This window comes from Eptesicus fuscus, chromosome 25 (assembly GCF_027574615.1).
Source record: "Eptesicus fuscus isolate TK198812 chromosome 25, DD_ASM_mEF_20220401, whole genome shotgun sequence".
NCBI classification, from domain to species: domain Eukaryota; kingdom Metazoa; phylum Chordata; class Mammalia; order Chiroptera; family Vespertilionidae; genus Eptesicus; species Eptesicus fuscus.
The window spans coordinates 8,146,682-8,159,803 of record NC_072497.1 but is presented as its reverse complement, the minus strand read 5'-3'; the positions used below and the strand labels follow the sequence as shown (position 1 = coordinate 8,159,803).

Sequence of the window (13,122 nt, the reverse complement as noted above, 5' to 3'; positions counted from 1 at the left end):
GCGGCGGCTATCTGTTCCATCGGCCAGGTTTGGGTTACGGGCCTCGAAGCCAAAAAGAAATGGGCCTCTTGGAAACCAGAGTGATGGAATTCGGGGGTGGTGAGTTACATAACTCACCCACCAGCTCTCCCCAGACTACCGGGGACACTTTAAACTCTGAAACAAGGAGAAATGAAAGGAAAAAAACCAACAAAACCACCCCCGGTAGCCCCCGCAGCTCCCTGCTGCCTCGGAGTTCCCCTGTCAGCCTGTCCTTTCTCCCTCTCTGGCCCGAGAAGTTAACAAGCGCTGCCACTTTAAGAGCAGGAAGGTGTTGTTTTAAGGGCCTCTAAGCCCCCCTTCTCAATTTCAGCTCGGAGCTGAGATCACATCCCCCCACGGCGGGGCAGGCAGGGACAAAAGCCATTTATCAACCCATCTGATAAACGCCCGATGGGCTGGATCTTTATCTCGGCCAAACTGAGGTGCGCACGCTGCAAACTCCACCGCCGCGCCAAAAGGGGAAATTGGTTTTCAAGGAGAGGGTCCTTTTTAATTTTTTTTTTTTTTTTTTTAGTTCTTGGGAAGGAACCAAATCAGTCTTTCAGCCAGACCGCTTTGTAGATGGAGAAACTGCCCTTTAAAAAAATGGGGTGGTGGGGGGGGGTATAGGACTCCCTGCTGTTTGACCCGCTGCGGAGATTTCAGTGTCCCCAGGGCCGGCCGGGGCGCAGGAGGTTCGAAGCTCTTTGGGGCGCTGACACAAACCACCCCCCCCCTCGTCCTTGGCCTGGGCCTCCCCAGTGGAATCCAGGCTGGGAGCAGGTTAGGGCTCCCCGGGGCACCCTCGGGGATGCAGCTGCTGAGTGCGGACTGAGCGCGCTGCACCCGGAGGCCGCCGGGGACACCCGAAGCAGGGCCGGGGCGGGAAGGTAAACTGATCCCAGGCCCTTTCCGCCGCCTGCGCTGCCTGCCTGCCTGCCTGGTCCCCCCGCCGCCTGAGAGCGGCAACCTGCAGCCTGGATGGCCCAGTTCTGCCAGTTCCCGAAACCCAGTTGGCTGAGGAGCAAAACAAAACAACGCAATCCCGGTCTCACTCAAGTCCTTTCTTGCAAAGCGCCGCGGCGCGCGGGGGCTGCGCATCCGTGTTGGGCTGCGGGGCGAGACGCACTCGCCTTTTCGCAAGAAGACGACACCTCGGAGCCTCGCCACACAATGGCACCAGCCGGGAGATCCCGCCTCCCCACAGGGGACCCTGCGGCCCTAACACTGGGGCTTATGTGTGTTTTTTGAGCGAGGAGAGAAAAACGGGTGTAAAGGGTTTAACTGGCGTTTCCCAGCTGTGAGCAGCATATGGCAAAAATGAAATCAAGTTTTATGAAACATGATAAAGAAAACAGAGCAGGGATTTAAGTTTCGGGCCTTCCCCTCCCCCCCGAAAGGAGGGAAGAAGAAGAAGAAAAAAAAAAGTCAAGAAACTGGAGCGTTTGGGAACGAACAAATGCTTCTCTGTGGAGTTGGTCTCCCTTCCCCCAACAAAAACAAGAGGTCCGGGCTCGGAGGAATTTGAAAGCAGCGATCTGCCAAAAACATTGTGAAAAACTATGGGGGATTCATTGGAAACAGATGGGCTTTTTCAGCTTTAATTCTGAAATTCTCTCCCTTTCTGACACAATAAAAACAAACAGGGGGCGACGCGGGATGTTATCAAACAGGGATACGGGCTGCTCGGAGCCCAGTCCTCGGGCTCCCGGCGTGGGGCCGCCGGGCCCCGCAGGAGAGGGCGGCGGGGACCTGGCCAGGACCTCAGGGGCGCCCCCGGGGCCACCCCTGGACGCCGGGCAGGTTTGCAAAGTGGTGGGCGAGGAGCCGGGGAAAGCGCCCCCTGCTCCGAGGCCGTGCCTCCCCTGCGCCCCTCCCTTCGGGGCCTCTAAGGGGCGCGTCCCTGGTCCCCCCTTTCTGGGAAGTTAGGAGGCACCTTCGGCCCAAGAGACCTTTTCATCCGGCTTCTTTTCAATGCAGCCCGAGTGGGGTCCCCCCTGGATTTCCCAGGGCATCGTCGCGCCTTCCGCGGGGAGTGGGAGAAACAAAGACCAGTGGAAACGGGAGGCCAGATCCCCCAGGGGGGCGCCACCGACCCGCTCGGAGACGTGGCGGGGGCCGCGAGGAGGCCCGGCAGCCGGCGGTGCCCGCGCCCCGGGCAATCGGTGCCTTACCTGCGGGGAAGCTGCAGAGGAGGAAGGCGAGGGTCGGCCAGAATCCCAGGGCTGATCGTCCTGCCCCTCTCCCCATACCCATCCATCCAGCTCGGCCTGTTACCACTAGCCTCTCCCTGGAAGAAGAGTTTAGAAGAAAAGCAGAAAATCAATCACGCTGCGCAGAAAAGGCAGCCTCGCTCCGCCGGCGGGAGCAGCGAGCCGGGCGGCTCGGTCCCCCTCGGCCGCGGGCGCCCGGCGCGCCCCCTCCCCGCGTGCCCCGCCCTCGCCATCCATCACCGGGTCCCCTCCAATGTCGGCCCGGCCCCGCCGCCCCCGCCGCCGCGCCTCCCGCCCCCTCGCGCTCGGGTTTCAGCGCCGCCCGCGACGGGTGGGGGAGCTGGGCGGGGACCGAGGCGCCCGGCTGCGGCGCTGGCCGCGGGGACCTCGGGGACCCCAGGGCACGGGGCGCGCCGCGGCTCCCCACGCAGAAAGGGCCCAGTCCCGGGCCGGCTAGCCCTGCAGAGTGCTAGGGCCGGCGGCGCGCTCCCAGATCCCCCCTTCAATCTCCAACCCAAGCAGAAACTGTGTTTGGAGACAAACCCCGGGTCCCCTTTCCAACTAGACTGCCGCCCCGAAGCCGCTCATGTCTCTCACTCGGAGGGGTTTCCCGGTGCAAGCGGCTGCAGGTCCGCTTCCCAGATTGTCCGGGGTTAGGCGGGTGGCCCTTGGGACCTCAGCCAGGGGCGCACCTGGAGGCCCGCCCGCCGGGCCCGGGCCACCCACCCCGCCCGGCTGGGCTGCCTCCAGCACCCCCTCCAGCCCCGCGCTGCCTCCCTAGCACTTGCCCTGGCTGCGCTCCGGAGCTGGGGGCCTGCGGGCCTGTCAGCGGCGGGAGGGCTGCCACCCCAGGGGCGGCGTGGAGACAGCGGTCCCCGCGCGGCTCAGGGCCCAGCCACCAAGGCGGCTCTCGGGAGGGCATCGGGGCGATGACTCCCTGCACGCGGTCGCCTGTTTTTCTAGGAGAAAAGTGCCTCCTCCCCAGGGTTCCCGAGCCCCGCAGCGCTCCTGCCCCAGCTCCTGGGCTATTTAAGAGACTGGCAGCTCCCCCTGAGCATCCTTTGGATGGAGTACAGCTACGCCAGAGCAAGTGTTTTCAGTCAAACCGATTCCTCCCTTGGCCCCCTCACCTCACATCCAAGCCTACTCATCTGGTTCTTTGGAAGGGAATTCCGAGTTTTTGTCCAATTTCGACGTTGCTCTTAAGCACTATCACAGTCCTCGCTCTCGCTGGAGGCCACACAGGCTGCAGGGCGCTCTGCCTGCCAGGAGGGGAGTCTAGCTCGGGAGGAGCGAGCTCTGGGCCTGGGCGAGGGGAGAAAGCCCAGAGACTGCAGGCACACCCCAATGCAGGCACACTTCTGAATCTGGCTCCAAAACAGGTAAGGCCTCAGCCAGCTGCTGTTCCCTTAGGACTAAAGGCCGTGAGGGCCCCTGCTCGCCTGCCTTTACAGCTGGGTGCCACCATCTTTCCCTAACTTTTCATAGTTAGGTCTCAGTCTAGCAGGTTCTGTCTAATTATCTCCCCTCTACACCGAGTTTCACCGGAAGCCCTGGTTTGCAGACCGCGCTACAGGTTTGCCCACTGAAATCCAGGTCTCACATGGCATTCCTCGCAAGGTTGGCCCAGCCTTGGGCCAAACCCACCAAGGTATTCTCCAGAAGCCGGGGACAGCCCTGGCACACTGAGGCGGGCACAGAGCCAGCCCGCACAGGGGCATCTTCCAGGGCCACCCGTTCACACCAGCTGGATTCTGCCTTTCGCAAGTCAGCCTGAGCCTCCCGCTCATGAGAGAGAAGGGACCCATTCGTATTCCCACCAGCAAATGCACCACCACCACCACCACCACCACCACCACCACCACCTCTGCAGCACCCCCAGGCCAAGAACACAGCAGAGACCTGCAAGCACTGGACTGGCGTGGCTCAGTGGTTGAGCGTCGACACATGAACCAGGAGGTCACGGTTTGATTCCCGGTCAGGGCACATGCCTGGGTTGCAGGCTCGATCCTCAGTGTGGGGCGTGCAGGAGGCAGCCGATCCATGATTCTCTCTCATCATTGATGTTTCTCTCTCACTCCCTCTCCCTTCCTCTCTGAAAACAACAACAACAAACAAAACAAACAAACAAAAAACCCCCCAAGCAGCCCCTTCCAGTCTTGCTCTGGCCCAAGATTGAACCTTTGACAACAAGACTTCTGGTCTCTATACCCCAGTTTCTTCATCTGTAAGGGGCTGGCTGATCATACAATTTGGGAGGGACACGGGGCCAAGGGGCCATTGGAACTCCGCAGCATTCCTGCTAGGTCAGTGGTCGGCAAACTCATTAGTCCACAGAGCCAAATATCAACAGTACAACGATTGAAATTTCTTTGGAGAGCCAAATTTGTTAAACTTCTTCTAACGCCACTTCTTCAAAATAGACTCGCCCAGGCCGTGGTATTTTGTGGAAGAGCCACGCTCAAGGGGCCAGAGAGCCGCATGTGGCTCGCGAGCCGCAGTTTGCTGACCACGGTGCTAGGGGATTGATCTGGACGGCAGAAACAATTCTTATGGCAGAAGCAAATAATTTGGGAAAGGTAATGCCAAGGGCTTTTTTTGTTTTTTTTTCCTTCTCACGAGAACAAATGTGTGAGGTTGAATCTGGACATGATGAAAGTGGAGATTTGGCCTTTGCACGGCGTGGAGTAGACTATCAGGAGCGCTCCGGCCCCATCGGAGCGGCCCGGGGCTGTGCTGACCTAGAGGAACCTGCCTCTCCTGGCCAAACGGCCCAGCTTGTTGACAACTCCCCGACTCCTTGCAAAAGAGCAAGAAATTCTTGAAACGTTGGGTTTTGGAACTCAGCACTTCGTTTGCCAGAGAAACTCCAAGTGTAGTTGACTTCAGACAAGCGGCTCCTGTTAGGCGTCTGACCACTTACGCGTTCTCCCCAGGCTGTAGCCCGGGCCTCCTGGGAGGCACCTTCTGAACACTTGGTCCCGCAGGGCCTTTAGCAAACAAACATTTTGCAAAGATCCCCTCCAGGATCCATTTTTCTTGTAATGTGGGTTATGTTCTCCTAAATACACTCACTGAGGCTGGCCCCTGCACAAGCTCAGTGTGCATTTGCTAGCTACCGCCTCAGCCCGTCCTGCGGTGAATCACCATTTGTTTGCCATCCGTTCCATCTGCAGGTCTGGATCCAGCCGAGCATTCTCTGCTTCAGATGAAATATGGACGTTTAAACCCAGCCTGGGAGCACCAGGGGCCCCTGGGGATCCCCGCTGTTTATAATTCCTCATCCAGAGAAGTACCTGTTTATCCTATTTTCTTTTTCTTTCCTGTCTCTAAGGACAATTCCGATCCGTGGCAATTTCCCCCGAGCTCTGGAGCGACTTGCTGTCATAAGTGACCCTGGGGGTGGGACTCTGTCAGGAGGAATTTTGGAAGTCTAAACAGAATTCATCCGTGGGTTTCTCCCTCGTCTCCGGGCCTGTCTCTATCTCTTCAGAGAAGATGGGTCTGGTTTCATGGTCTCTTCTCACAAGGTGCACTTGGCTTTGTCCAGTTAATGGGGACTTTACTTTTTAGTATACACTGAGTGGCCAGATTATTATGATCTCTGAACGCATAATAATCTGGCCACTCAGTGTGTGTGTGTGTGTGTGTGTGTGTGTGTGTGTGTGTGTGTATATGTGTGTGTATATATATATATATATATATATATATGTATAAGGCCTGGTGCATGAATTCGTGCATGGGTGGGGTCCCAGCCTGGCCAGGGGGAGGGGACATGGGCGGCTGGCCGGCCTGCCTGCTGGTCGAACTCCTGGTCGAGGGGACAATTTGCATATTAGCCTTTTATTATATAGAATATACACTGAGTGGCCAGATTATTATGCGTTTCCACCAAAGTGACTATTAAAAACGGCTCTTCCTAGATGGCCGGGCGCCCATTGTGGGCAGGGGGCCCAGTGTGTCCGTCCTCGGGCGCAGGCCTGGTATGGAAGGACGGTTGCTCATTTTGGCCACTAGGCACCACCGCCATCTTTAATGACCACTGGCCCCTTCCCTCCAGGTAGTCCCAGGGCCGATAAAAGCACATATAAAACCAACCAGTCAACCAATCAAGCTATCTAGCTACCTACCATTTTACCCAAAACTGTTAGCAACCTGCTGCCTGCTCCCTCCCCAGTGAGCACTTCCTGCTTTGTTCTCTCTCTCAGTTGGACGGTTCGATGCCCCCTTCCATCATGGCAGGAGCGAAGCAGTCGGGGAAGAACCGAGTTCACCAGCCAAAGGGGACGCACAGATGTGAGTACAGACAGGGTGACATATAAAACAGTCCACACGAGGAATGCCACGTGTCTACCAGCTACGTCCGCTCTGGGACTTCAGTTCCCATGGGAAGACGCTAATGTCCCTTCTCACTTGGAAGTCACATAACACGCACTGGTCTCGAATCCCACCGCAGAAGGCACGTGCTGACTTCCGGGTGACTCGGCTGTCACACCACCTTCAATGAGCTCACCAACTTCTCCCCAGGCACCGGAGTATCTGGGGTAAAATTCTCCTCCTCTAGTAACCCTATTCCATCCATGTGCTTTTCTTTTTGCTCTGAACAGAAGGACCCCCCAGCCTCAGCCCAGCTGGGGGGAGCCCGCTTGGTGGCCTGTGGCAGTTTCTAGGGTTGCATTTCCCTGATATTTGGGTTTAAGCCTCCCCCCTCCACCTTTTCACACCTTTCCTTCTTGACCTGGGAGTTTCTCAGTAAACTCCTGGGGCAGCCACATTTTTTTCTCTCTCTTTTTTTAAAGATATATTTTTACTGATTTTAGAGAGGAAGGGAGAGGGAGAGACAGAAGCATCAATGATGAGAGAGAATCACTGATCGGCTGCCTCCTCCACGTCCCACACTGGGGATGGAGCCCACAACCCGGGCCTGTGCCCTGACGGGGAATTGAACCGTGACCTCCTGGTGCATAGGTCAACGCTCAACCACTGAGCCACGCCTACCGGAGTTATAAACTCCTGTTTAACTGGAGTTTCATATTTAAATAAAAGTCTCCCCTTCTTACTTTCCTCTGGAGCCTCTTGTCTGAGACTCCAGAGCACACCTACTATCTGGTCATCAGCGCTGAGATGGAGACTTCTAGACATTGCAGTGGGTATGGAGAAAGAGACATGGGATATGGAGTGACTCCACCTCTGGCTCAGTAGCCCCTGGGTGCCCTGTCCTATTGTGACACCCTCAGCTTCTCTATTTAAAAAAATATATTATTTTATTGATTTCAGAGAGGCATGGAGAGGGAGAGAGAGATAGAAGCATCCATGATGAGAGAGAATCATCGATCGGCTGCCTCCTGCACGCCCCCTACTTGGGATGGAGCCCGCAACCCGAGCATGTGCCCTGACCAGGAATCGAACCGTGACCTCCTGGTGCCTAGGTTGACGCTCAACCACTGAGCCACACCGGCTGGGCTATACCCTCAGCTTCTCAACCTGCGGAATCATGGCCTGGCTGCCTCGGGGTGATCTTCTGGCTCCAGGGACTCCACATCGCTAGGGAGCCAGTGAACTGGTGTTGGCTGTGTACCTAACTGGCCTTGCCCACCCCTGACCACGTGAACATGTTGCTGAACAAGTGGGAGACGTCATTTGAAGAGTGACATTTTGTGCTCTCGTGTCAGCCTGAAATTCTTCAGTAATAAGCCCCAGCAATCCTCTACATACCTGAAGCCACACCTTGAGAAAACACTCAGTCGCCTCTTGTTCTAAAGCAGCGTTTGGGTCCCGGTGTCAAGACGCACCAGGTTCCCGTCACGGAGAACAGACAGCCCAGTGTTTACCTCTCCCCATTCCAGTCTGTTCTTGGGAGAAGAACCAGCTTGGAACCATTTACGCACCAAAAGGCAAGCGCTTGAACGGACAGTGAGCCTGTGTGTGTCTCTCAACCAGCAGAAGGCTGGAGGATTTGGATTAACGAACCGTTTGGTGCCAAGCACAAACAGCAGAGACACTTAGCAATGGGGAACAGATAACCAAGTTATTCATCAAGTTCAAAGTTGTTTAGAGTGGCTTATGCAAAGCTGAAGGAAAGAAGATCCCAGCTGATGGGAGGTGGGGAAGGGCGCCAATCCGGAAAGAACACACGTGTCTAATGTATGTGACTGTCCCCTCCACCTCCATGGCTTTCTTTTTAAAATCGGTTGGAACCCCGAAGTCGCCAAGAATAGAAATGGCAGAGAGAGGCTCAAACCTAGGCCTGGTGATGCCAAGTCCAGTGGTTTTCCCACCAGACCACAGCTGCTTCTCATCGTCGCCCGGGGCTTTTTATTGTTGTTGCTAGTCAAATAATACGCCTTGTACGTATTATGATGGATCATGAATTAGAAATGGGAGTATGTTTAGGGATATACTGTTTCCAGAAACAAATAAAAACCTACTAACATTTTAAGAAAAGTTTCCCTAAACCATCTCCCTCATCGCCCTAAAACCTTACTTAGTAAATGGAAATAATTATAGAATTCTTTTTCTTTCTTTTGGATGCTAAATGGTATTTTTAGGCCAAGTTTTATTTTATTTTATTTTTTAAAAATATATTTTTATTGATTTCAGAGAGGAAGGGAGAGGGAGAGAGAGAGAAATATCCATGATGAGAGAGAATCACGGATTGGCTGCCTCCTGCACACCCCCTACTCGGGATTGAGCCTGCAACCTGGGCATGTGTCCTGACCGGGAATCGAACTGTGACCTCCTGGTTCATAGGCTGACGCTCAACCACTGAGCCACAGGTGAGTATTACACACCAAGATGTTTAGGTAAATCTGTCCAAAGTATCAATCCATGGCAGTCCCTTCAGACCACAGGCCATTCAGAGCACGTCTCAAGTTCAAAGCTAGGTGGGCTTCTGCCCCTAGAGATGGGCCCTTGACCCTGGAAGGAAGGGCCTGGGCATCCCCTTGGCTTGGGTTTGCTTTGTCCTCACTACCTCTTGCTTCGGGCTCAGAATGGCAATATATTCCCTATCAGGTCCGAAGTTAGTAGATTCCAATAGCATCCACATACTCGTGAAAAATCAGACACTTGGAGTTTAGGGATCTCCTTTCTCAAAATGCTCTCAACAGGGAAACATAAAAGCAACATAAAAACCCTGCAGCACGGAAAAGACTGGCATCTGGCTTTTTCTGACCGTATGATCTTGAGATGGCCAAGATGCAAAGCCAGGTGCGCTTCAGGATAATAAGGGAAGCATCTGGAAACCAGTATGTTGAGAACTAAGTATCAGACGATGTGAGCTGCACTGGCTGATGTAAAAACAACATGAACTCCCATGTGTCCCATTTCAGGGCAAAATGACCCGCCAAACTCAGCAATGAGGGATGAGGAGCGGGTCCGGACCTGTGAGGGGATGCCCCAAGGAGCCTCATCATGTCTACAGGTGAGTCTGACCTCGTATGCACCCTTGGGTGAGGCAGTTCTTGCTTTTTTCCACTGCCCTGTTCACGTTGCTCCTTCGTAGCATTACAGCTAAGGGAAGGGAGGGCCAAGTACATAAAAAAATAAATAAATGCCTGTCATTTGAATGGGGCTGGATAGCAGACAGATGGGGAAACCTGGACCTCCCTTCCTCAGGTGGAAGTTCTGTTCAGTTTGTTGAGTGACTAAACAATGATGTTGTTTGGAAAACAAGGCCTTCGCGTACAGAGCCTCAGGAACACGGCAGACACGTATGCTATCTGACCTTCCCTGTGGGATTATAAGTCAAGTTCTCGGATGATGCTCTTTTTTTTTTTTTTTTAAATGGAAGATGACTATGGACTCTTACAGAGGAAGCAAGTGTCACTGGCCTCAAAAACTTAGATTTTTCAAACTTAGGGAATGCTATTTTAAATATATTTTATTGATTTTTTTTACAGAGAGTAAGGGAGAGGGATAGAGAGTTAGAAACATCAGTGAGAGAGAAACATTGATCCGCTGCCTCCTGCACACCTCCTACTGTGGATGTGCCCCCAACCAAGGTACATGCCCTTGACCGGAATCGAACCCGGGACCCTTCAGTCCGCAGCCTCACGCTCTATCCACTGAGCCACACCAGCTAGGGCTCGGACAATGCTCTTTAAGGGGGATTGCCTTTTCAGCGCACAGACATAGCAGATGCCAATGAGCCTGCGCTGGTTACTGATGAGACGTTTGTTGACGCTCAGTTTCGCGTGGGAATACCCCTTCCCTTTCCCTGGAGGCAGACTGCTGGGGAGATGGGTGATCACACCTCCGAAGGCGTGGCCAAATAAATTTGGGGGCCAACGCATGGTAAAAGCACGCGCTTGAGTTGAATGCATTGGGTAGCGAGGCTGTAGGGGGCAAAGCACTTTAGATCTGCAGACCCCGGGCTGTACCCCTACACCTCTCTGGGCCTCAGCTTCTTCTTCCGAGAAATGGAATACCAGCACACGCGGGGACACTGGGAGTGCGGCTCAAGAAACTCCCTGTCCCACTGCTGGGAATGCTCAGGACGTCTTCATTTTATTTTGCAGCTCCTCATCTAAGAATGCCTGCGCTGGCTCCCACGCTGGGTGGCTGGAGAGCCCCAGGAAAGGGTCGTACTAACAGGAGCTACTCACGCCTCCATTCTGTATTACTACGCACACCGGGGAGGCAGCGAGCTGTGCCTAGGGAGGCTTGGGAGAAGAGAAAGCAGACGGAGGTTTCTCAGCGAAGGCCACGAAGCCCTCCTTGAAGAAGTGCCACGTGACTGCAAGACCCTTTTGTGGGGTCACAAATCTGGTTATTGAATAAATACCTGCAAATGGAGAGACAGTTTGACGCAGTCTGGGGGGGGGGGGAGGCAAGCCATCCAGCTTTCTACATGTCCACGCAGAGAGGAGGCACCTGTCCGCCATCTGGGAAGGAAGGATGGCCGCAGGGCTGGTGAGAAAAGGAGACGGGGCCTCCCTTACCAGCTTCCCTGCGCAGAGGGTCTCATCCCCCGTGGTGCAGGACACTAACCTACAAGGAACCAACGTCCCTGCCAGAGCAGGGGGCACCCAGCTCACTGCTAAGACCAGCAACACGCAGCCGCGGAGAATGCGGAGCCCCCTGGATGTGGGTGCCCCGCCCAGGCCCTTCCTCTGCTCTGCTCCATACCCAGCGAAGTCTGCCCCTTGTTACTGGACCAAGTCCCTCAGAAGGGGGCTTGCCTGTCGCCTGCTGTGGCGGTGGGATGGCAGGAAACCTCTTCTTTGTCGATGGACAGATGGCTTTTCTGTGACACCGCACAGTTCCTGCACAGATTGGCAAGAGACCTCTCCAAGTTCTCTTCCATCTGCCCTCCCGACAGCCAACCTCCTTTCCAGGGATCGTGGCTCAGGATTCCCCGGAAAACCACTCGGGAGAAGAGCAAGGTCCGTGCATGGATTTTCCAGCTTTCTGCCAGAGGTGCCTGCAGAACGGGCACCCTCTTACCAGCAGGTACCATTTTCTGTTTCTGCTGGAGGACCCTAAAGCCAGATGGACAGGGGATGGATCTCCTTGGGGTGACCGCCTGCCACTCAGCACGACCTGCAATTCTGTCCCTTGAACTCGGAAGCACGGGACTGCAGACACACAGGGGATTACTCTCCCTTGGAGGCCGGTCCCGCCTCCCCGCCTGCCTGCCCCAGGAGATACCTTTGGTAGACAACACGCAACTTTGCAGCCTCAGGAGCTGGGAGCTCCCCAGTTCCTCTAGATGGCGCGATTTCCCCTAATTCGTCTGCAAGACACCCTATTTATAAAATACATACAACCTAACGCCTTCGGACACCACACGGCATCATAGCAGCTCCAAGGCCCCATTAAAAATCACCATTTGGGGGAACTGATTCTACCTCCGAGCAAAATGCAATGTAAATACATTAACAGGATGCGTCCCCTCTTGGGCCCTCCCCCTAAATACACCTGCCCCCCTGTCCGCCGTGGCAGGAGCTAGGCGCGGAGTCACCGCCTTGCATGGCCCGAACCGAAGGGTCGCTTGGGAATCCTATCCCTTAGCGCTCAAGCCGAGTCCCGCATTTCCCGGCGCACCTGCGCTCCCAGCAAAGGGCAGCGGGGACCGAGCCCAGACGGAGACCTGCCCCAATGCCCCGGGCACAGGCGCTCCCCTCCCGCTCTGCAGCCGGCTTAGGAAGTCTGCGCGGGGCAGGAGGCGGGAGCCCGGCCAGCCGGGACAGCCCGATGGCCAGCTTCGTCCTGGGCTCCCGGGAGGAGATGGTGCCGCAGGAGAGAGGGAGCTCCCAGCCCGCACACAGCGGAGCCGTTCGCCGGGCCGTCCAACCACGCGCGCTGCCGGCTGCCTGGGGAGAGCCTTTTAGGAAAAAAAGAGCGAACACCAAACCACAAAAACTTTGCTGCCAAGAGCGAAAGCCATTGAGGCGCAGCGAAGCTCCAAATCTGGGCAAGATGAGATGTGGGGTTGGGAAGGACCCAACCAGTGCGGGGGCCCCTGCAAGTGTCCGAGGCGCCTGGGGGAGCCGGGGCCAGCCGGGTCCCCTTCGCTCCCGGCCCGCGCTTACCTTGGCGGCTGCATGGGCGAAGAGTGGGTGCCGGGGCGCCGCTCGTCCGCCCCGGGGCGAGGAGGGAGGGGCTCGGCAGGCGCAGGTCCCCGCCGCCCCGGCCGGCTCAGCAGCGGACCGGGGTGCGCCGCCTGCTCCCGGGCTGCATGCTGGCGAGCGCCTGGAAGAGCCGGCCCGGGAGCGAACGGCTAGTGCGTCCTCGGCCCAGCGGCTCGGGCGGCGCAGCCCGCGCTCGGGAGACAACTGCAGAGTCGGATGGCTCGGGCCACCCCCTCCCTCGCCCGGCCCCCGCCTGCCGCCTCCAGTGCGGTGTCGCGAGGTTCCTTTGCGCGCAGAGGGGAGGGGGCGGGCCA

General features: G+C 56.2%; 1 protein-coding gene and 1 long non-coding RNA gene across 2 annotated transcripts in view; one reads left to right on the top strand and one right to left on the bottom strand.

Moving 5' to 3' along the window:
• Window positions 1–12,888, bottom strand: part of RGMA (repulsive guidance molecule BMP co-receptor a) — a 28,066-nt gene extending 15,178 nt beyond the window's left edge. The window contains exons 1-2 of the mRNA XM_028132579.2: window positions 12,770–12,888; window positions 2,196–2,311 (exon numbers count right to left, since the gene is read on the bottom strand). Coding sequence (XP_027988380.1) covers window positions 2,196–2,311; window positions 12,770–12,783 — 130 coding nt within the window. The 5' untranslated portion in view covers window positions 12,784–12,888. The remainder of the gene's footprint in view (window positions 1–2,195; window positions 2,312–12,769) is intronic.
• Window positions 6,454–11,036, top strand: LOC129148363 (uncharacterized). Its single transcript, XR_008555427.1, has 3 exons — window positions 6,454–6,530; window positions 9,566–9,657; window positions 10,754–11,036. It is a non-coding gene; the product is annotated as an uncharacterized LOC129148363 (long non-coding RNA).
• Window positions 12,889–13,122: the final 234 nt, after the last annotated feature.